The sequence below is a fragment of the Epinephelus moara genome, chromosome 10, assembly GCF_006386435.1.
Source record: "Epinephelus moara isolate mb chromosome 10, YSFRI_EMoa_1.0, whole genome shotgun sequence".
In the NCBI taxonomy this organism is placed as follows: Eukaryota; Metazoa; Chordata; class Actinopteri; order Perciformes; family Serranidae; genus Epinephelus; species Epinephelus moara.
This window is the reverse complement of record NC_065515.1, coordinates 17,999,879-18,024,961: the sequence shown is the minus strand read 5'-3', so window position 1 is coordinate 18,024,961 and position 25,083 is coordinate 17,999,879. Positions and strand designations below refer to the sequence as shown.

The window sequence follows — 25,083 nt, the reverse complement described above, 5'->3', positions numbered from 1 at the left end:
CCCAGAGATAAGTGAATGTGATTCATTCAAAGGTGGTTTTTGACCGCCTCTCGATAGAATTAATGTTTCAGACTTTAATCCTGGATAAAAATGGAATTTTGCAGCAGAGATCAGTAGAGAGCTTACAAACATGGACAGTTACTTATTTCAGGTGACTTTAGACAACTAAATGGGGCATTGTTAATTTCATGACTGTAGTATCAGCGACAGTTAATGCAAATGCTACCTGTTAGACTGTATTTGTCATTCAGAATCACAATCAAAATGAATTTTAATGGCAGAGTAGCCCTATTCGTCTTTTTTTATTTGAGTCTCTTAATGAAGGTACATATACAGCCCAGGCATGAGCTGAGGCTAAAACAAGGACAACACAGCTGCACAGATATGAACACAATTTTATAAAGTACCTAACCTATATGAAATATTCACACAATTGAATTGTAAACAGTACGACAGTATGTAATGGTGCACAGTGCAAAAGGTGCTGGAATAATGATTAATGTAACAGGTTGCTACATGAGGTAGGCTGATATGACAGTACAGATGCTTATATTCATAATGATAGCAGTGATATTAACATGTTAAAGAACAGTGAGAATTTAAACTACGAAATATATAATACGTGAGGTTATCCGGCGGTGTAATCCCCCAATAATAAGGCTACATCCCTCCAAAACTAACATCTATCGATAGCTGCTGAACTCTTTCCTGCTTCTACTCGGTGGGACGCTAACCGGAAGTGACGACAGCGAGAAAAAATAGTTTTTAGCCACGGAGAATAAATTAAGCTATTTTAAAACTGTTACACCCTCAACGGTTTCACAAGCGGTACATAATATAAATTTTTGTGGTGCCGTTGATTTATAAAAATGTTTTTTGAGCTAACAGGAAACTAGTTTGACCTCCATACCCAGGATGCACTTCGCTCTTGCCATCTTGTCGAGTGGTTGGGTTAAGAGCGGCAGGCAGGAGTTAGCTACCCGTTAGCATACTGCCGCTGTGGTAAAGTGGTTATCTGTCAGCTAGCTGCTAGTAGCAGCTGCCAAAAGTGAGCTGTCCACACGGCGAAAGGCAAAACTTCGCCTACTTTGGGGCATTTTCTCTGTCCACCGCTGGGTTATATACTCTTTTTGGAAAGCCAATGGATTTGTTTACATCATGATGTCGCACATGCTGGTACCGAGGTAGGGAAAACTAGCTAACGTTAACATCAGCTAACTTAGCTAGTCGGCAAGAAACACATATATAGCTGAGAGAGACGAGTGGGCTGTGAGTCCGGGCCCGCCTCAGACTAAAGTACCGGTGGCAGCTGCTGAACAAGAACTTTGACAAGGGCCTGTTTGCAACTCCGCTGCCCGGACACAGGAAAGGCCGACCGGGTGTCAGAGAGGCCGGCGTGGGAGAACAGCAGTCGCCCGTGTGCTGTGACCGGACACCTCGTTGGGAGTTTCGCAGGGTCTGGCCCAGGTTGTGACACTTTTCTCCGACAAGAGAGAGGAAGAGGAACGCTATGGAAATGTCCTGTGACGGTACGTGTCTGTGTCATATCCCTCAGCTGTGAATAACTTCGCAAGACATTAGTACAGCACTTTTTATCTGGGGGCAGACAAACTTGACGCAGATAGTCACCATGTCGAAAATGCCGGCGAAGAAGAAAAGTTGTTTCCAGATCACGAGTGTAACGCAGGCTCAGGTGGCGGCCAGCAGCATCACCGATGACACCGAGAGCCTTGACGATCCGGACGAGTCCCGCACAGAGGACGTGTCGTCGGAAATATTTGACGTCTCTCGGGCCGACCTCGGGGTGTGTGAGAGGAGTTCATCCGAGGAAACCTTAAACAACGTAGGGGAGCCTCAGGAGGGCCAGCCGCCAAGCACAGGTCCTGTCAACGGGGGGCTGTCTTATAAAAGTTTAGGCACTGGTCGTGTCACCCCACACAATTTAGGAGGAAGTGTGCCTGTGCCAGCTACAACTCAACCTATTGTTCCGAGCTCAGCCACCAGCACAGTTCCTGCTGCCACTGTCTCCACCAGCGTGGCTCACACAGCTCCTGTGAACACCAGCTGTAGTTCCCGTTTCAGGGTCATTAAACTTGACCATGGTACCGGAGAGCCCTTCAGACGGGGCAGGTGGACATGCACTGAGTTCTATGAAAGAGATTCAGATTCAAATGTTAATCGAACTGTGGATAGCATAAAGCCAGCTGTAATCCATGATCACAGCATAGACAGGGACAGTGGGCTAGGGGCCACCAGCAACTCTGTGGTCACTAGCAGTGCTTTTTCTGCACAGGTGTCGGACAACAGCGGGGACAGTGGCCACTCCACCATGCACCCTGCCCACCCCTACCCTCAAGAGCCTCTACAGCCAGGCTACAGCTTGGCTCCTCGGATAGGGAGTGGAGCAAGTGCCTTCCAGCCCACAGGGTATACAACTGCAACATCGCAACAACAGGCTCAGGTCAATATGCAGCCTGTTGCTCCCCAGACCTTCCTCTCTAATAGCCTCAATGGTGTGCATCATGGTGCCATGCACCAGAAGTCTCCCATTATGCCTCCTGCCTCGCAGGCCCAGCAGTATGCCTATTCTACTCATCCTACTGGCCACTCAGCTGGCCAGGCGGACTATCGTCAGCAGCACTTTGTCTCAAGCACTCAGAGCCTTCCCATGTCTGCCCACCCTGTGGGGCATCCAACCAGCCAGGTACCGTCGCCTCTAATCACCCCTGCTGGTCCGGGAGCCCAGGGGCTGGGTGGGGAGGCAGCCACAGCCCAGCCCCTGCAGCCTCTCCTGCTGCAAGTGGCCAACATATCAGCCATGGCACCCATCCCTCCAGGAAGTAGCCAACAGCAGCATGTCAGCATCGCTCCTGCACCTTCCATCGCCACCACCACCTCCCACAGCGGTGTCCAGAACACACCTGCCACAGTGCCCAGTACCACCAACGCCCCTCCGGGAGTGCCAAGTCAGGCGCCTGGCACAGGAGGACTCGTCAAGCCTCACGGAGCCCACGGAGGAGCAACAACAGTCCTGCCTTCCGTCTTCAGTAACCAGGCAGAAGATAGTAGGCAGAAGTCTGATGCCCTACCTCAGCCCGGTGCAGTTGTGGTGCCAGGGAAAGATGGTGTAAAGCCTTTCATCGGTGAGGGCCTCGGCCTGCCCACCCCTGCTGTCAACAGCCTGTTTGGCATCCATATTACCATGGATGTAGATGAGGACAGGTAAGAGAGTATAATGTAAAAAGCCCATGTGAAATGAGTCCACTTTCATGAATGTTGTTTTCTGCTTTTTTGTTAAGCTGTGAGCCATCAGTAATGCAGTATTATAGTAACATCAGTTTTCCCCTGAGTCTATGAGCAAAAAGAGTCACAGTCTCTGATACATTGTCGGAGGTAGCAAGTGTGTAATTGGAAGTTTGCCCTCATATTAAACATTCTTGTTGCATTCTACAGCAGTATGGTCATACTCCGCCGCTCCCTTCACCAGTGCCAAAATTAGGCACACTAACTACATGTGTTTAGTTGTACTGTGGTTATGCAAAACACATTTTTTTAGCTCTGTTTCTAAGTGTAAAGTTGTAGATTGAGTGAAAGGAGACTTTAGAGGGGTAGTGAAACCTGGCAGAGACAGGAGGAATATTCTGTCTTTGTCATTAATAGGCAGCCCACAAAACACTGGATAGTAACCTGGCTCTTTACACACCCACAGCCCCCTCCTTCAAGCCTCCATTCAACCATACAGGCTGTTTGGGTTTGGGGGGCGTTAACAAGCACTTGGATAAGTTACAACACACGCAGTAGCTGTGTTTTGTAGCTGAGAAGGGAATAACTCCCTAAACGTAGGCGGCCTGTTTTTATTCTCCTGTTTGTCTAGGAGAGACGGTTAGTATGCTCGCCCTGGGCAGCGATCCCAGCTTCCCAACTTTATACCTTGTAAATACTGACCCTTCACTTGCCTACAGTACTTTTCTAATGTACACACGGTAGCTATTTTTAGGGTCTGTCGGATGGCCATCACACAGCTTGCGCTGAAGTGTTGCCACTCCTTGCCATTACAAGCAAGAAGAGGAGAGTTGGAGAGGTGATGTTTGAGCCAAGAATGACCTAGATGAGAGCTGTAGTCCACACACACACACACACACACACAGAGGCATAGCCTGCCCTGTATTTATTTTATTTATACCTCAGTGTTTATCAGTGTGCTCTGTTCTGTTCTTCAGTGCTTATTATGAATGGTACAGTCGGACGAGGAGGTGTTTGTGTGTGTACTTTAGGAGGCTGAGGCCTGATTTTTATCACTCATAGTTCAGATATTCCTAAGGCTAATCATTGTTTACCAAGATACTTTATCCCAGCAGCATCACACATACATTGATTGTGTGTGGAGGGCAGAAACATTGTGTGTTGTCACTGATTTCATGAGAGGAACAGCCAGTGCCTGTTTCCTAGCCATTTCTGTGTGTATTTGTGTGTGTGAGGACTGACATCAGTGGCTGTCTGAGTAGCTATGGTGATGCAGGCAGCAGGACAGTACGTGTCAGGGAGGTGGAGAGGAGACATACACCTGTGGCAGTGATGGCAGGCATGTAAAGCCACCTGTGTATGTGGCAGCGATGACATGGCCAGACCAAATCAGCAGGACGATGTCTGCCTTCTGCTCTGGCTCTCAGTCGTGTCCTTGTCAGGCTTGGCCATATCCATGTTGACACATGAGCTTAAGGAAGTGTTGACTTGTTGCTGACCTGTTAGGGGTTTAAGCTCTTTTCTTTTTCGTTGTACACTTCCTCATTTTTCAATGAGATTGTAGAGACTTGCACACTTGTCACAAGTATAAAAAAAGTTGTGAAATAGGGTCTCAAGTGGCCACACAGGGATGCTATATATATATTGCGCCTTTTAAATCAAATTTAATTCCCATGGTCTACATAAATAATTTGGAGCTAATTTCCATAATATTAAAACAGTTGTTCCCCAAAGGGCTTTTTTTGTTTATCGTCCAATTTGCAATGAAATTACCACATATCCAGAGGGGCTTCACTCACACTTTTTCTGACAATTGTTCAACAAAATGAGATCAACAGTGTGGGTGAAAGTTGAGTCGACACCAAGCTGAATATTGCTAAACACTTCCCTGAGGGTTTTGCTTGTCGATCACTTTGCACCAAACTTCTGACTACAACCAGAACATGTTGGACAAGAACATTGCAGACAGTGAACCAGAAAAAAAGTGCAGAAATGTACATAAGTTGTTGACCTTTTGTCTTGTTCGAATAAAACTTTGAACAGTCATTTAATTTATAATGAAAACTTTTAAAGTAAAGTAAGACTGGATAAGCACATATTTCCTATTCATGCTCCCTAAATAATGAGAATAGGGCAACTGTTTTATTATGTTTCTATATAGATTTTTCCTGCTGCATACATACACATGTATAAGCATATGTTGAATTATGGTCAACCTCAAAAGATTTGAGTGAGGTTATGGGGCCTAAAAGCAAGTTGGCAGTCATATGCATAATTTTAACTACCATCAGTTGTAATTAAAATGCCTTGTTAACTCATGACTTTCTTGTAAACTTTCTCAGTAAGGACAAAAAAAAAAAAAAAAAAAAATTAATTCGAGGAACACACCCCAATATAACGGGACACAGATTTTCAAATTCTTTTCAGAGGTGCATTGTTCTGCGCACGAGCTCAGCCTCGTAGAGGAATCTGTTCCAGTTTTCATTGTTTGGTTCTGTTTTGAGTTAGAGTCCATCACAAAAGTGGAACAAAGAACTGTGGGTGTGGAGATGAGAGATTAGAGTGATTTCCCCTCAGTTTGGAATGGTTAGTCCCCACTCAGCACGCTGCATCTCTGCCAAATAAAGTGATGAAGACGCCCTTGGGACAAATTGGTTTCCCTCGATAGGAGCACTTGGCCTTTAACTCAATTGCTCACCCCAGGACAGCCCACCCTCCCCTTGCATTGTGTCAGTTAGGAATATATGAATCCATCATAGATACGCTTCTCAAGATAAATGTACAGTGGAGAGATAGTTGAATTTCGTGCACAATTTTCTGTATGTCATTACGTTTTATCCAGAGGCAGTGCATATTAACAGACCTGAAACCAAATGTGAATGAACCATACATCAGTTATGAATTGTATAGATGCAATACACCTTTTCCTGGATTAATTTGATTGTAAGAATCATCCTTTTACCACCATACCTCCACATTTTGCAACACTAGCACCCTGTGCACACTTCACCCGCCTTCCTTCACTCTCCCTCTACCTCACAAAACAGCCTGTTGGTTGCTGTTTTTCTTGAGGCAGTTCCAGTCTAATCGGAAAACTGTTTGACTTTCTTTTCCAGGGCTAAAAATGGTCGTAATGTTGCAGCAAGTGAATAACTCACGTGGGTGACGAGAAGGTAGTTTTAATAGCCACAAGTAGGTTTGCACCTGCAGGCTTTTCCAACATAACCCTGCCTCACCTTTGTGCATATATACACATTCACACGAGAGCGACCCAGTTCAACCACAGTCTCCTGTTGACTGCTGAAGAGTATGAAGAGCCAGGGTGGAGGTTTATTGTTCCTTGTCATTCAGGGGATTTTAATTTATCATCATGTAGTCACAAGGGAAGTTTTATGAACTTCATTTTGTTTCTGCCAGATCAAACGGCTGACGCTCGAATCAGCAAACAAACCAACAAAAAGGAGAGCAAACCAGCGACCACATGTACAGACCTCCTTGACTTGCCTGATAGCCGACGTATGATGTCACCGTGCATTTGTGGAAACTCAAATACCCACAAGATTAATTTCTCCCCACACACATTGAATGTCACATAAAGTTGTAATCTGATTGGAAGCTTTCTGAGAGGTCAGCTGCAAAGTGTGTGTGAGTCCAACTCGATGGAAATTGTGAGTCGTTCCGCCTCCAACCGGGGTGAGTGCAGTGGCTCTTGCAGTTTGGAAAACAATGGTTCAACCGGTGGAGGGTAATTTTGTGAAGAGACACTTGCAGTGTATCTTTTGTTCAGTTGGACAAGCATTAGTTTTGAGTGCTGGAGAGGAGAGCAGAGTTTTAACCCCCACTGTTTGTCCTGCACTGAAAAACCGTGAAGGCACTTTTTCTATTCCTAGAGTGACAGCAAATCATGAAAGCTCTGTGTTATTGCCTTATTTTTACACCAAACATGTCCCTTAACTTTATTTTATTGCAGAAGAGCCCACCTCCATTTATAGGTAGCCTGAATGTGCACGTGTTCAGTGCTTGTACTGTAGCGCCTGCCTACATTTCACCTCTTGGCAATTTGACAGTTCAACACAAAGGGGGGGATGGAGAGTCAGGTTTGGGATGGGGCATGTGTGTGTTGGGGGTTGTAGTTTGGTTTGCAGCAGTGCCTGGAAACAAGGGAGCAGCTTATTTTCCACAGATAGCTGACCTGCCTGAACTTACAGGGGACACATTCCAGGAGCCCTGAATGGCTGTGATTGTGGGACGTCCCGGGCTGTGCAGACGGGTCTGCGCCAGCTCTGTTTTTGGGCTGGACCACTGGCTCTGCCTCCTCCCTCTAATGTGTCTGCTCTGTCTCTCTGGCTCTTGTTTTTTGTTTATCCCTAACTGGGCTGTTAACGCTCTCCCTCTCTGCCTCTAAACTGCTGATGCAATTTTGCGCTTCACATTCACACCATTGTCTTTTCGAGTTTAATTAATCAAGGGAGAAGACTCAGTTCATAGACTAAACTCTCTTTGCTTATAAATTGGGGTGAAAGTTTTGGTGTTGAGCAATCACTTGCACTGGAGTTTGCTTTTAATGATGTGTCCTGGAACTTCTCTCATAGTGCTCATTAACAGTTTCCAATGATAGCGCTCCATTCCTGTAGAGGCAGGGCAAAAATAACGTCCTCATTTTGGGATGGTGCAGTGAATGTGTTTGATTTTAAAACATGTCAAGTTTGTTATATTTTCTAAATAAATTTTCAAAGATCCAAAGAGGCCAGCGGTGTGAGGCAAAGTGGTTGAATAAGTTAGCACAGCAGGACCCACCCTGTTATCTCAGCAAGATGTGGTCAGGGGATCACTTCCAATTAGAATGGACCTGCCAAAGCAAGTAAACAACTGAGCTCCTGGCGTCCTACCATAACTAACTGAGTTTGTGCTGGAAGCAAGGCCATCGAATCAGCCACAGAGTATGTTGCAGGCTGTTCCAGGAATGAGGACGGCGTGTGTAAACTGTTGGTGTTTGTTGTCTTTTCCGAAATGGTCTCTGCACAGAACAGGTTAGAACCCTCTTTCGAGTGGTTGCAGCACGTTAGGTATGCACTGACTCATTGGTCCAGTCTGCACTTTGTACATGGAGAAGAGAGTGGGCTATGCTGAGCTGAGGGATTGTGTAATGTTCTGGTGTGTGTGTTGTAACTTTGGATTATAATTGGAGAATTTATTCAATCAAGAATATTACCAGAAATATGCAAAGTTAGCATGTCTGGTAAGGACAACTGACCATCAGAGATTTCAGAGTGGTCTGTAGTGTTAAGAGGGTATTTATGTTACTCTTACACTAGTCTAATGAGAGGCAGAAAGTTACACAAAAAACACAGACTTATCTTAAACCTTAGCCATGCTAGCTGCAGGACTAATGTTTCTATGGAAACAATCAGTGAAGAAGAGAAAAGTATGGCTCATAATTTGTGGTTTGGTAACAATGTTGTGGAGTGAGAAGGGAAAGTTTTCAGACACCGCAGTAATCTGATTGTCCTTGTTATCGGTGTTAGACGTCAGACGACCCCAGAGTCGTTTTGCTTTTTTTTTTTTTTAAATCAATATTTCGTTGGATGATGGAAACAGCAGTTACAAATGAAAGTGTCTGCTCCGTACAGCAGCAGCAGAGTCGTTGTACAGAGTAGTAAGAGTCAGATTTCACATGTGACAAGAGAAAGGTGATTGAGTTGATAAAACGATTGTGGATTTATTGTCTAAGCAAAAAGAAAAAGCACCTATTTGGCAATACTTTGGAGTTAAAACCCAAAGCCAATAAGGAATCTGATACGTCAGTGAGGGAAAAAAAGTTGGTTACATCGGCTGAGAAGGTGGAAGTGTGTAGCTTGCTGCCTCCTTTAACAGCACACTGTGGCTCCTCCTCCTGGTATCCACTGTAACAAATAAAAATGACTGTTTTGTTTTATAGATGTGTTTTTGATGAACGTTAGCAGTAGTGCTAATCTCGCTCTCTTGTAAACTCTTTGCCAGTTAACTGCTTTTAATGTGAAGCTGCACGATCAGAAGTTTGCATTAGTAGTAACTTTGACAGTGGTCTGACATTTAGCATCATAAGCCCCTTGTCCACCACAGGAACTTTTGTCATTTACCTGGGATTTTGAAAAAACCTTGGCGCGTTTCCACCGAAATTACCCGTGGAAAAAACTCTCCCTCAACCCTAGACTTTCCCTGAAAAAAGTACCTAGTATGGGGGTAGGACTTTTCAGATTCCCCTTGGCATCCTTATTGTTAGTAGCTTTTGTTTGTCCGAGGAGCCTATCGTCCTCAACCACAGCATCCCAGCTCTACGACTGCTGGAGTGAGTGGAGCTGAGCGGTTCGACACGGTTTGTCAGTTAGCCTTGATTTTTTTAGCTTAATTTAACCAGAATTCATGGCAGATTAGTTATACTTCAGATAGTCAAGGCCGAGCTCCAGCTTTGAGCAGCAGATAGCTTTAGATGTCTATCTGAAGTTTGACTCTTAGTTTCATCTAAGCCATCATCAAAGTCTTTTTAAATCCAGTTTGATTTGTTGGTTCACAGACATCAAACATTGCCCAGTTCTAATTTCTCAGATGTATGTTTTTGCTGCTTTTCCCTGTCATGTGATAGTGAACTGAACATCTTTGGATTTTGGACATTTGGCCAGAAAAACAAGCAATCTGAAGACATTATCTTGGTGTTTAAGAAATTTTGATTGACATTGTTCATTATTTTCTGACATATTATAGAGAAAATAATTGATAGTAAAACAATCTTTAGTTGCAGGCCTAGTGCTCACCATGAAAAAAAATGATGCAAGTCGTTTTCATACAACAGCAGCATGTTAGTGTTGAAGTTCATCCAAACTGAGCACTTGCAGCCTATAGCGCACTCTCTGGATGTTTGGGTGCTGGTGTTGGTGCTGACCTAATAATGCAGCATGGAGCGCACCACGGAGGGTGATATATTAAAGGACTTAAATCTGTTTGAATTTCCTGGCAATAAGATGTTTAAGTGACAAATGTGGTGTTTCAGAGTTTCCTCAGAGGTCAGCTGGCATATTTCCAATTTTGTTACCTCTCACCCTGTTGGTTTACAGTAAAGTCAGATATTCTGATACAGAATAGAGGAAGTGAAAGAGAGAAAGCAACTGGTGTGCAGAGCTGGGCCCATCTCAGTTTGTCTAATGCTAATGATGAGCAATATTAAATCACAAAGTGCTAGGGGTTAAAAATATATTTCAGAGCAAGTACAACACAATAGGAAGAGGGCAGACAAATGAAGTGGTTAGGTGATTCAGCATTTCTAGCACAATGCCTTTTTGTAGGCTTTTAAAGCTGACCGCAGATCAGAGCTTCGTCTTCAGGCACGGAGGAGAGGATTTGACGGGAAGTCTGTGGGATATAAATGTCTTCAGCTTTAAATAAGTTAAACAGTTGCTGGAGAAAATGTGGAGCTCTGTGCATCACAGCCGTTCAGTCTCCCAGAGTGGGAAGCAAGGGCTGAACAACAGGGTTACGGTGCCTGGGCCCCCCGGAGCCCGAGATGACTGAATAGTGAGTAATGAGGATGTGTGGAAAGCATGGCAGGCAGCTGCATTTGAGTCATCCATCCTCTCTCTGTGCTCTCGCTCGCTTTCAATGGGTGTCGTCTACTGATCTGGCTCACTGGTGCCTGTGACTGTTCATCTGTTCTCTAGTCCTGTGTGTGTGTGTGTGTGTGTGTTGTGGTATGACAGTGTGGGATTGGTTGAGAGAGTTGAAGAGAGGCTCCAAGAGTGAATAAGAGTTTTTAGGGGGTGCTCATGTTTGGCTTCTTCTCGGCGTCTCTAGGGTCTGGGAGCTTTTTTTTTTCTTCAGTGTCTTTTTCATTTACCATTCACTGCCTGCACAGCTTTTTTTTTTTTTTTTTTTCCTGTCTGTCCCAAACTTGTTCTGAAAGGGTTGTCTGTGGGTACTTCCTACTACTACACACAGTGAAACAAATCACATCAAGGATGGCAAATAATTGAGTATAGTTTTTGCTGCTTTGAACTTTTCCTCAACTGAGAAGCAAAGAAGAGTAGATTGTGATACTAAAACCAGACTGGTAATAAATGTTTGAGGCTAATATCATTAATCATATTATAGAGTTTCAGATAATCCTACAGTGAGATATTGGCTGATATTAAATAAGCACTTAGCATTAAAAACAGTTTTTAATAAGGACCTTTTGAATTTAATTATTGAAGAATTATGATCAATAGGCCTGTCATAATGATTATGTTTTTGACTTATCGAGGTCAGAAAAAATGATCAAAGTCATGTCCATTTATGGTATGATATTTCTCTTGTGTTTACATGCGTGTTTGTTTACACGAGAATGTCACCAATATTTAGCCAACATGATGCCAGAATTCACAGCCGCTAAGCATAGTGAACATGCTGATTGTTATTTATTTGGGATATTTTAATGTTTTTTCACATTCCAATTCCAATTTTCTAAATAATCTTAAGAATTAAAAGTTCATAGCTCATTAAAAAGGGGCACTTGCATTATTAGCAGGGTTGCTAATTAGCACCAACCATCGGCCAAAAGCTGGTGAAATAGACTGCCGGATTTGCTTCACTCACCAGTAAAAAAAATCAATGTAATGTATTGACTGACTGGTAAATAATTGAATCCACGAACCACAGTTGCAGGTGGACAAAAAAATTCATTTCCAACCCTGGTTATTATGCTGTTATATTGAAATTGTATCAGTGGCATGAAATTGTCGTAAAATAATATTGTTTATCGCAATTATTTTTGGGACAATACATCGTCCCCCAAATGTAGTTGTCATGACAGGCCTAATGAACAAAAATGAAACAGAAATTAAGCAGTATATTGGTTGGATTATTTGTTAATTCCATGAAATTGTGAAACATCTTCATAAAGCCAGAGATGACGCCTACAGGTTACCAAAAGTCAAAAACTAATTCGTCTTTATGTCATATCACACAGAAATGCAGCAAATCCCTACAATTGAGAAGCTGTAACTTTGGATAATTTTGCAGTCTTGTATAAAGAATGACCAAAATAATGAATAGATAACACATTTCGTATCAGTATCTACAGTCTTACAGATTCATATTTTTACTTAATCCGTCAGTCTTGTCAAGTTGTGTAGCGGTGGTTTTACTCTCGTGTTTCCTCTTCACAAGTTCTCAACAAGTGAACATGAGCGCAACTCCAAAGGCCAACTAAGGTCATATCTGCTCTGCAACTTCAATCTAACATCCATGCAGGCAATGCAAATTCTTCACAGTGCTTTTTTTTCTGTCTTCAGCTGAGAGAAGCGCAGGTTTTGCAAGAACCTACGTTTCCTGCTTCGCTTTGATGTCCGCTTTCATATTCTGTCAAACGCTTCCTCTGTTGTCTTCTTCCTCTTCTCTTTCTCAAGTCAACTTCGTCTCGAGTGTCTCCTCTCGCCGGCATTGAACCGCTCTCTGCCCCCACCACCACCTCCAGCGACTTACACCAAGCAGGTTTTCTTGCAAGGAAACGGACGTGAGTCATTGTGGCTGGGTAGACTGATAACGGTGTATTCACTCATCAAAAACAGCGGCGCCGAACAGATGGCACCTTAACTTATAACCAAATCAGGTTTTATTTGTCATAAGTGCCTGAACTTGTCCTCTTTTTCACCCAGAGACGCTGTCCAGATTATGTCATTTATCTCCTGGCTGCCAATACATTTCCTTGTGTAATTATGTGATTATATCTTAGTGTGTGTTACTGCTACCACTTATGAAATAATTCTTTTCATAACTCTCTGTTGATTGCCTCATGCTGTGAATCAGACCGTGATCACTTGATTGCTTTAACGCAGAACGCTGAAATCTCTAAAAACCCGATTTGTCATTGTGATAATCAGAGACACTGTCAGTCTTGTGTAGCCTTTTAAGAAGCAGCTAACCATCATCAGGCATGTCGACCTTCTGGTTCACACTATGGTGAGGTGTGATGACCGGTTCGTTTTGAACTTTCGCACCTTCATGTCTTGGTATTCCTCATCTGAGTCAGCCTCTAAGTTTAACATGTTAAAACACCCCCCCCCCTATTCTTATCTGTCTAGCTGTGAAAGAGGAACAAAGGTATACATTTACATCACATGTTGACTGCAGTGGTGCACTTTTAGTCACAGTTTGGTCTTTTGTGTTGTGCTGACAATAAATATTAATTGAATATTTAATCTATCAACCATCTTTTTGATTTTTATATTCAGTACTCAAGCTTTGCAGTGTCGCCGTGTGCTGTTCTGCCACCCTCGGCTTCAAGGTCAGCAATAAAACTCCACGCCAAACAATGGAAAATATTCCTTCGCTGTCACTGAATGCACCTCAGTCAGCATAGCAGCTGAAACCAAGAAAAGCAGTGCATTGGCATTTTATCATTGAACCAGGATTGCAACAAAAATGATTGACAGTGTGACAACTCATTAGATGTTCATTTTATCGGTGTGTGAGGCCACCAAAGACTCTTAAGTGGGAACGTTTGATATTTGATAGGATGGCAGACAGTTCATACAAATGCATCAATAATTTATCATTCTTAATTGGACCACCATTCATGGTAAAAGAATACTTATACTTTTAATAATTACCCATATTTTGCATTTCTACATTACATTTACTCCAGTAAAACTTTGCTCTTTTTCTCTTTCTCAGTATTGCTGATTAAAAATGTCAAAAGGGTTTAGACATTGGCAGAAACACAGGAGTCAGGAGGTGAACGGGGTGTAATAAACAAACTGGAGGATTTCTTCAGATGAAAAAAGAACATCCAGCAAAGCAGAACTGCTTCATAATGTCCAACCCGTCAAAGATGTCAGGTATTTTTTAAGGCGTCCTGAATCGTTAACATGAGCATATATGTACTGAAGAATCATATTTAGAAATGAGTAACAGACTGTACAGCGATTAACATGATAAAGTGCCTAGGCCCTCTCTCTGTGATATCCTTTTCTCCCATACAAAGACATGTAGAAGAAACCTTGGCACTGTGCGCTTCCTGTACTCGAATAACCTTTAGATCTAGGAAAGTTTACCTTGGGCAATGAATGTAATTACCACAAGACACTCCCAGTGTGCGGTATGTGAAAGGATTGGTTGTTATGTGTCACAGGAATCTGCTGGAGCTTTACATGCACAGAGAGATGAATGCCCAGGCAACCAGCAATACAACAGCTGGGACGACCTTGGATTAAAGCCAGAGTATGGTATTGAACAGTTGCAATAACACTTCCGTGGTTGGAAGTGTGGCTCCTCTGGGATCATGTATGATAAACTGAGGGAGTTTATGGTAATGTAATGTTTTTTTTGATAGACAAGTATAAATGAAAACCACCTGCCTTACCAAAAGCCAAGAAAGAGCCAAGAAACTGGCTCATTTTACCACTTAAGGCTGATTTATGATTGTGCATAGGCTCTACACAACTGGCCTATGCTGTTGTGAGCTTTTATACCTATCGAGGTCAGTAAAAATGATCAAGGTCATGTCTATATTTCGTATTATGTTGGTTTTTATGCAGCTGTGTTGAGTTTCTTTGAAGTGCTGCAAAGCTTGCTTGACCAAAACCACATCTAAAACACACACAAAACACGGCTTAATAGTGACAACATTAGCAGAAGTCCAAATTTCGGCTCCATTATAACTCATAAGCTTTATGGACAGAACAGTTGTCTTTTGCTTGAGACTTTACCCCCCACAAATACACCATGCTAATATTATTAGCATAAGCCTATGACATTTTACATCGCATAAATTTGCTTAGCAGCAAAGTGGAGTTTTCTTACATGAAGCCAAGAACAACAGCAGTGTCTAACCAAGTGTCTAACTAAGTAACCAATATTCGGCTCCATTATAACTCACAAGGATCACAGATGAAACAGTTGTCTTATACTAGACACTTTTCCCCCACAGCATGCTAACATTATTAGCATACGCCCATGACATTTCCCATTGCATCCCATTAGCCTAGTGGCTGATGAACTTTCCTTGACTTTTATGAAGCAAGGATAAATCGAACACAAGACAATTCTACTTCAGCTTTTCAAATATGTCAATAAGAGTACTTTTCTTTTTAACTTCACCAGGAATCAGCCGTATGTTTTAATCAGTTGCCTGCCCTTTCTGCTCAACCCCAGGCATAGTCACTGGAGAGTGACAGGCTCAGTGTTGTTAAACAGCAGCTGACAAGCAGAGACAGAAACAGCCAGTGTGGCAAAGTTCACTTGGCCAGCGCCACGCTTCAGGAACCAATTCTACACTTTATTTAACCGGCAGAGTCAATGAACTTGAGCCGGGCTAAGTGAAATTGAGCAGATAGGGTGGCTTTGTAGCTCCAGGCTTATGCTATCAGCTGCCACCCAGCTGAATGAGCCGCGACGGATCCTGAATTATACTGACTCATCTGTACTCATGGTAACAATTATGTGTAACCCGAGCAGAAATTAACACTCTCTGCTTACGAGAATGCGCATATCAGTGTGACATATTTTCACACGTTTTCACTGACTTTACATGTTTGCCAGACTATGCTGAGGCGTTCGAGCCTGCCTTTAACATAGCTAAAGCTTGAGCTGTGATCTGTCTTGCAGAGGTTTTTGAAGCTGAGTCATTAAAATCCTAACAAACCTCTCTTCTTTGCCCTCCGTGCTGTAGCCTCCCATAGGAGAGTGGGTGGGGTGGTGGTTAGCTGCACAGCTGGGACTTTGCCTGACTCGCGTATGGCTGCAGGCTGGGACCCATGCAGAGGGTCACGTCCCTCTTTGCCACTGAGCCTCTTCCCCTCTCTCCCACGGCATCCCCTAATCACTACATTATGAGAAGAGCTCCTCCAGCCGCTGGGTCACGTCTCATCCTTCTGCCCAGTTTATTCAGCCTCCCCTTGAATCAAACTTCAGCCAAAAAGTTTTACATAAGTGATTTGAACAAGGAGAGAGTTTTGTATGCATAGTCATGTGTTGAGGGATAAGGTCTGCTCAACTCTGTGTGCATTCAGCAACATCAAAGAGTTGGTTGCAGGAATAAACGACTTCAGGAAAGCAACCCACAGCTCAAAATCCAGCGTTTGCATCATGTTTGTTCTTTTGTGTCGCAAAGCCTGTCCTTTTTTTGTAGTTGACACTAAGAGGTTGTTTTAAAATAGTTTTAATTTTAAAGGGAGGAAATTTAATTTGTGTGCGCTCCATTGAAAGCAGAAGCTTTCTTCAAGTGACCGCAGGGAGCATAGAGTGTTCATTCAGGCCCATGCAGCAGTTTAAAGTCCAGGTAAAGCAAAAATAAATATATTTAATGAGTTTGTTACACCACAGAAAAATGTGTTACTAAGCAGCCATTTTTGAATGATTAAAAAAGTTTCCAAGTTTATAAACGTATGTTTAAAATCATCAAAAAATAGACACTATTCTTTGCACCGAGACGCTTGGGTGTGTCCGCTGCATACGCTAAAGCAACGCTTACTGGCAGGAAAGCTGCACTGCAGTGGCTGCTCCATCTAGCAGCTATATTGGACATGTACAGCAATACATGTTTAAGGCACCAGCCTGAAAAATGATCTAGTTCTTCTGTCACAACAGAATGCTAAATTGTATTTAGCAATGACAATAAAACTCAATGCTAAGGGTGGCTCCATAGTGTCATTGAACAAGCCTTTAGCCCCACCCAAAAAATCGTTGACAAAAAAATGGTGATAAACAGTTCAAAGGTCACAATTCAGTAATATGTAGTTCTCAGTCTTTTTACGTGTTTTCAACATGTGTTTCCAAACATGTATAATGCACATTTTGCTTTACCCTGACTTTAAAGAAGTATTTCACTGCTGGAATTTTGGTCTTTTCATAAAACTGAGCTGTCTATACAGGAGACAGATGCAAATACTTTTGACATTGGTGCTACATTTTCTCATAAGAGAAAACAGGGGGAAAAAGCTAGTGGCATTTGCATTTGCTCAAGAGGTAGAAAACATATGAATACCAGAATGCACTGCACCATACCAGATCAATAAATGCTCCTGCTGGTGGATGACACACAGGATCACACAGGAAACTAGACTGCAGCCAGCTGGTAACAAATTATCTCGAATTACAGTTACAGATAAAATGTGTCTGAAAACATTTTAGGTGAAAAATATGCAACGCTTTAGTTTCATATTTGATTAGCACTTTCTAATTTTATTGCTTGATCTCAGTTTTTTTCAGTTTCCATATAATTTACAAAACAGGAACCAGCATGGCGCCCACTTCCTGTTCACAAATTCTCTTATTACAGCCAAACAGTGCACTAAAATATGTTTCTGAAGACATTTTAGGCAGGAAAAAAGCAATACAATAATAGAATTTAAGTTTATATTTCATTAACACTGCCTACTTCTAATGTTGTGTCCATGGTGCTGAGCATATGAAAATATGGAAGTACTATGTATAGAGCTGGCGAAAGTCTTAGCTGAGAGATGAGCAGGGAGATCTGGGCGCTGATGAGATGGAGGGAAGGTTACCAGAGTTCATTTACATATGCTGCTCACATTGTTATGATACAAAGCTGGTTGAAAATTGGCAAAGTATCCCTTTAAGGATTAAATAAGTTTAAAGGCAAATCTCCCTGGTGACTCTATTCGTCATCTGTTGTGCCATCGTAGTTAACCAGTCAGAGCACAGAGATTTTAAAGGGCACTCTTGTTTTTAATAACCTTCTGGTCCACAACAGGGTGTTGGAACATCACCAAACCCTTATGGTTATGTCATTGTTATATCACATGTAATAAAATAGTTTTTGAATGACCGTTTTGTCTTTTGAAAACATTTGTCATCACCTATCAAATTATGCAATCTCCTGAACCTTAGATACAGCTGCAAGTGGTTCAGCATGTTTGACTTGACGGGCTCTTTATGTGCAATAAAGAGTTGAGAAACTAACAAAGCTTCTCTATTGACAGAAGTTCTGGCTGCTAAATCCCTTGTCAAGCACACATCATGGGACCAGGGAACAGCCTCTCAGATCTGACAGTATAGTGTGACTCTGCTTCAGGCAACTGGCCTGACATGACACCCGTTTTTTGGCAAATGTTCGCAGGGTGGTTACTCAGTCTATAAGGTGCTCTGGCACATTGTTTGATAGCACTTTCATCCAGATTATCACACTTGGCTATGCAGTGGTTTTGCTCTGCTGTAGGAACGAAAAACATCTTTAACTGCAAAGAAATTGGTCCAGAATGTATTAAATGTTTCAGTTAAGTATGCCACTTAATAATATATACATCTTACAGTTGCCAGATAAAATACTGCCTTTATTACAGTTAAATCTACCTGATACAGTCTCAGCTCTAAAGCATTTTTTATAGTGAACAGTTTTCTACATATCTAGTCATGCAAATAGACACGGGCAACCTATTTTACTTTGATGGGTGGGATCAGTAATGACCTCACTCACCCAGCCTGTCATGAATTTGGATTTGGAAGGAGTCACAAATGGTGGACAAGCTGTGGCCTGAGCTGGAGTCACTGCAGGGCTTCTCTGAATAGCAAAAACAACCCAGTCCACAGAAATTTGCTCTAAAATAGGGTCAAATGCAGTCATGTGCATATCAGTCAAATTGTAAGATAAGTGCTCCCTAAATGAACGCCCGAGGGGTGCATTTGAGTTCCCATCACGCTTCCTGCCAAATGTTGCCGGGGGCTGTAGGTCAACCAGGATGTTTATCAATTAGCATACTTACCTGACAACATTGTGCCTTTACCTTTTCACACACTGAGGAGCTAATTTGACTGTAGTTGCTTAAATATTTGCTCCCAGCAACGATGCAAGGTCTGACAGCTCAGCTAGGTTAAATGTGTTAAGGTTGCAGCGTGACGGGACGCGAACTGTGCTGTGTAAAGATGAATTTAATGTGATTATAATCATGATTCTGATTTATGTGCAATGTGGCAACTAATGATTATTTTCATTTGCGATTTGTCGTTATTTTGTTTCTAATTGCTGCGTCAGAAAATAGTGAAAAATTCCCATGCCAAGGTGATGTCGCAGAGATGTGTTGTTTTACCCAACTAACGGTCCAAAATCAGTGTTTCCCCTATAACGATACAGATCTTAATTGCCAAAAATAATGCCAAATATCCAGTGTTTCCACATATTCCTTTTGTAGCAGCGCGCCGCTGAAAGTCTGCGAATGAGGCAAGTGTGATGGGCCTTTAAAGTGACCTTTATAGCACAGAAAAGCACACTCTTCTTCTTTAATCCTGCACTTCCTGCTGCACAGGGTGAGGTCACTAAAGGGCATTCATGTGAGGTGAAGCCCACGCCTCCCTAATTTCCCTAACTTTTCCCTGTCTCCACTTCCATCATTTTTAAATTGCTGCTTGTCACTCAGCTATTCTGACGATATATCGCTGCTTGTCTCCTCTCTGCCTGATAAGCTCGTCATGCATATAAAAGTCTCCTCGTCCCTATAAAACCAGGTATTTTGGCTTGTTCTGAAAGCCGAGCTCATAGCTGCTGTCTTAGGTTGTTTGTGAGCTCTTTAAACTTGCAGTGTCTAAATACCTCACCAGCGCATGAGGAAACTCAGAAGGTCCTGAGCTGCTGTTTGTGGGGTGTGGCGCAGATAAATCTGTCATGGGCTCAGATATAGAAACTCGGCTGTAAATCAACCTCGCACTGATACAGAAGTGGATGTGTAACCCCACTTTTCTAGTTTCGTAAATGAATTCCTTTCTCCCGCCTGCTTTTGTTTTTTGCTTCTCCAGGGCCTCATTTATAGTGAAACTGTCCTCTTTAAGATTTTGTAGACCACCCCTGCTTCTAGTGTAGGACGAGTCCCTCAAACAAAGTTTAACAGATAGGGTGCAGACAGAAGAGTAACTGGCATGAACTTGAACCCAGCGGAGTGTACGTTTGTTCCATTTGTGAGCTGTCACGTGACATCTCACCTTGTTTCCCTGTTCGTCTGTTGCTTTTACTTGAAATACATGCTCTCTTTTTCAGTTTATTTTTATTTACTTTTTTAATTTAATTTGCCTATTAAAGTGTCCAATGCAGAATGGTGTGGAGCAAATGTCACAAGTGAGAGTGTTGTGTCCTCGAAATACATGTTGTCATACGTATTAAAAATGTATGCAGTCATGGCACTTCCAGAGTTTAAAGAAAATAGTCTAGATCAGACTTCACAAAGTGCTTCATGATGAAAGACCAAAGACATAGGATCAAGACATAAAATACAGACGTTATATGACTAAGAAAAACAACAGAGATAAAAACAATTGAATCAAACTAGAAAAGGCTGAACTCTCTGGAGAAAACTTCCACGTGCTTGCTTCTGCAGTTGACCTGTTGAATGAAGTGTCATTTGAAAGCAAAGTGCAGAAAGGAGTTGAAATGTCAGCTCAAGTGCAGCCCTTAAGGCTCAGACACACCAAACCGACATCTAGTGTCGATGGAGGCCTGTGTCTTGTCTGAAATGTTGCACTCCAGCACACCTTTAAGACCTCAAAACCATTTCTGCTAAAATGCTAAAAACTAATCCTAAATAGTTAGTTTCAATCTGACGCTCTCTTGACTTCAGCTGTTTGTTTGCTTTCCTCACTTCTGTTTCTCTTCTCGTGCACTGAGCTGGACTTCCAATCAGAGTAATAAAAAAATACCCATAGTCTAATATTATAGAAACATTTCCACTTAAGTTAAGCTTATTAGACTATTTTTAAACTCAGACATCGGGGACTGAGATTTGTGGCCAAGTTATATCATTAACATCCTGTGCTAGCAATTACCTGAATGCTGATGAATATTTGATGTGGTTTGAAATTTTATCTCCCCTGTTTGGAGTTCACTTTCTACCCTAAGCAGTCTGACCAAGTAGTTGTAGCGTTCTCGTATGAATGCATAAACATTAATAGCTAATGGGATGCGACTTAGTTAACTTCCTGTCTAAATCATCCCTGATCAGTGGTGACAAACACTCTGAATTATTTATTTTGTTTAAAACATTTTTATCCTGATACATTTGAAGAGACTGCCAGAAATAATCCTCTTAACCACGGATGACTTGTGCAGACTGTCACAGCTTATAGCAGACCTGTTATTGAAACCAGATGTTGGTTTAGCACTGAGATGTTTAAGTTAAGGTTATTATGTGATACAGGATGGATGTGGAGTGATTGGCTGTGATGCAACTCGTCAGTGACGTTATGCAACAAGGTTTTAGGACCTGGAAAAATATGCCCATAATGCACTTGGTGTTGCTTCATCATGTCATTTCAACAAAGAGTTTGGCAATCTGGATTGAATCATCATTTCCTCCAACCTCCTAGTGTGGTTCAGGATCCTCCTCTGCTCTCATTCACAATCTCTTTCCCCGTCGAAGCACCTCTCTCTCTCTCTCCCTCCCAGCGTACACGTTTCCCTTCCTTTACTCATGTTTCTCTTGTCTCTGTTTCCTCCCCCATTAAAATGCAGGAACCCATCCACTGCTTTCTACCAGGCTTTCCGGCCTAGCAGATTACGGGGGTCAAAGCCTGTCAACGATAGGTATGAGCTCGGGTTTGTTTACATGTGTGTGTGTGGCCTGGACTAGCTGACTAAACCAGACCCTGCACCCCTTTAACTCTGCACACCTTGCAAGAAAATGTCCATTTTGACTTGTTGATAGAGTCTTGAAGTGTTGTTAGTAAGGTCAAGTCAATTTCCAGAGTCTTGACTGTGTGAGATTTTTGTTTTAAGCAAATTATACTTTGATTGGACTTGTTTTGTTTGCACGTTACCCTTGTATGTTATTTAGGTTCCCACCTGACCGCAGCTGCATCAAGTCTTTAGACCAACAGTATAATTTTTACCCTTCAATGTAAAGAAAATGTATAAAAGCAAAATTATAGTTTGCTTACATTAGTTCTCGGGTTTAAGATTTCCTGTCGTGATGGACGAGCCCGGGTTCAAGAACCACTAACTCCAAAATGATTTCATGAGACTCGGTTAAAGTGGAGAGATTCAGTACGAAAGTTATTTAAACAGCAAGCAAGTAAACAGCTTCATTTCAGATAGAGAGACAAAACAAAGAATAAGTGCCTCATTATATTTAAAATGCTGAGTCATGCACACTTCTGCTGTCTGGGTTAAAACGCCAGAGGAAAAAACTCACTGTACTGAAAAATAATCACATGAAGATTGTATGTATTGTCAATAACATTCTGCTATCAGTGGCTTCGTCGCTGCAGCACTGCAAGTACTGGACTAAATAAATGACTTGTTAAGGTGGACATTTGAGCAGCTGCGAGTGTGTAACGCATGGAGAAGGCATGGCACTGTAGGAAGTGTCCGGATGCATTTTATGACACTTTCTCTGACACATTGAGCGTCTACCTTCTGTCGGGTCACAAGGATCTGGTGCTCAGGTTTCTCTTGCCCCTCCGACATGTGCAGCTCAGTGCCAGGGGGTTTCAGCACTGCAAATAGCATATCACAGTGAGGTAACATGACAGAGGTTGTGTTGTGTTACATCATATTCTCCGAAGTCTGTTTTGTATTCTCAGATGAGAAGCTGGTGATAACTGACTTGGAGTCATTGACTCAGGGAAGTAGAAAACTGTTATACATGGAGAAATGATTAGTAAAATAATGGATAAGGTCTTTAACAGAAAATTAATTTGCGACAATTGTAGTAATTTTTCAAGCCAACTAGCTTGCACAAGTGAGTTAAACATGGCTTTAGTAGATTACAGTTGGCTTTTTTAATGTTTTTATAGACTTGAGAGATAATTGAGAAAAAAATAGTTTGATTTCTCCGTAATAAAATAGTTTTTTTTAGTGTAAATTTACCCTATAAATTAAAGGTGCCATCCAGACAGGGACTGACATTCACTGCTACACAATGATAACAATACCAAGAAAATACTGCTGCAAAATTAAATTTCATTTGATAGCCAACATTAATCAGTGTCTCCAGGGAAACCGTCTTTATCGCTGCATAGACTTCAGAGATCAGAAGCCAATCTGACAACTATAAAAAATTAATCACTTTATGACTTCTGGGTCATAAAAGTTTCGACATTGGCCAAAAATTGAACAAAAAAAAAAAAAAAAAGGATTTTTACATGAAATTTAATGGGTGTAACTCAGTTTTGGATAACTGGCATTGTTAAATTCTTTGTTTCCTTCTTTAAATCCACTATTAGTCTTTGTGTTCTCTCTTTTAATGGCTACCTGCATATGTATGAAGTATCTGTAGGCAACTGGACAATATTATGATATTAGAAGGGCTCTGGTTTCTGTTTGTAGTCTGAGTAGCACCGACCAATCACGTTTGAGAGGGCTTTTGGTTGCCAGCAGGTATAGACTAATCTCTGCCCTCCTGTGAAGATGACGTTTGTATTTTTTTACTATTAAAAACAGGTAAAATCTTCATTGTGCCCCTCTGTTGCTCTCTCTGTTGCACTCATAGTGAGAGGGCTAATTGTTAGCATCACGCAGCTAACGTTGCCTCACGTTTATTAACAGGTTTAACGACAGAGTTGAGCTGTTTTGGTGTCGGTGTTAGTTTGTTGGGACCAATAAATGGCTCTGTGTCAGATGTTAGCTGCCGCTGTTGTGTTGCCTCATGCTAACCAAGCAGATGTTGTATTGAGTGGAAGGACAGCGGCTCTGGACTCTGGAGACGGTCCATCAGTGCTGCATCTACCTTGTGTAACGGCAGCATCAGAAAGTTTGCTGATTTTACTTTTGCTAAGTTTGAATTCATGATTTCATCAGCTAATTGAAGCCAGGTTGTTCAAGAAATGAATTGCAAATTGCACTTTGTTCAGTTGTTGGCCAATTTACATCCCTATTCTTCTGATTTTTTTTTTTTTTTTGGTGAGTACTCCAGTACTCCATAATAATTTAATGCAAGTACTCGAATATGGAAGTTACTTAAAATGCCCATCCCTATGAAGAGCGAAAGAGGAATCTCTGAACCCATTAGCTGTTGTCTGACCACGATTTAGCTTTTTATTATCTTTTTATGAGCTTTTTACAAGTTAATCTGCATTCATATGCAAATATCTGTCTTCAGAGATCAGCTGAAATGTTGTCTGGGCCTGTCTCTAGTTGCTAATGGATCTGTAAACAGTCATCAGCACATGGCAGAGGAGGTCTTGGCCCAGATACCTGCTGGCTACGCCTTAACCCTGGCTGTTACCCCGAGAGGCTGTATCATCATTAGACCAATAGCTGATGGGTTCCAATACTGGTCTTTGTGGGCTTCACATTTTTTGTTATCAAACAGAGTGCACTGATATTTGGATATGTCTGAGGTTTATTTATGATTCAGAACACACTGTGTGGTTTTGGAGCAAAGGAGCGCTTCTTAATCTCACAGCAGTCAAACTGAGTTATCAATGGATTGTTAATTATTCTCAGACATGTGAGCTCCTGTCGAGTAACGTCAGCACTATAGGCAAATGAATACCTGTTGGTTTTGATTTGGGAGTAAATATGTCCGTGGTTTGCATTAGTCACGACCACTTTTTGTTCCCATGTGCCGTCTCCTGGAGACCGTTTGAGCTCTTGACTCTCTGCCATCGATATTTAATTGACTGCCAACAAACAGTGGCAAACAAACTTTGCAGTTAAGGTGGCAGCATATTTATGTTGAACATGTGGTTGTCTTGTCAGGTCATGAAATTGAAATATGATGATGGCTGATCAAAAAACACCGGAGGCATCACTTCCCAGTTTTCTGAGATTCTTTGTGTCATATCAGAAAAATTAGTCAATTTTTTACGCTTACATAATAGGACAAATTTTGGCCTAATGGGATGTGTGTGATATCCGTTTTAGTTTAAGGATTCACTCAATAAATT

General features: G+C 42.0%; 1 protein-coding gene across 2 annotated transcripts in view; it reads left to right on the top strand.

Moving 5' to 3' along the window:
* The first annotated feature begins 915 nt into the window (after positions 1 to 915).
* tsc22d2 (TSC22 domain family 2) overlaps positions 916 to 25,083 on the top strand; it is a 40,265-nt gene continuing 16,097 nt past the window's right edge. The window contains exons 1-2 of one of the 2 annotated variants that reach the window (XM_050054815.1): positions 916 to 3,222; positions 13,927 to 14,066. In XM_050054815.1, the coding sequence (XP_049910772.1) occupies positions 1,631 to 3,222; positions 13,927 to 13,939 (1,605 nt within the window). In that variant the 5' untranslated portion in view covers positions 916 to 1,630 and the 3' untranslated portion in view covers positions 13,940 to 14,066. Of the gene's footprint in view, positions 3,223 to 13,926; positions 14,067 to 25,083 lie in introns of those variants that run through there. The other variant, XM_050054814.1, reaches the window with a different exon arrangement.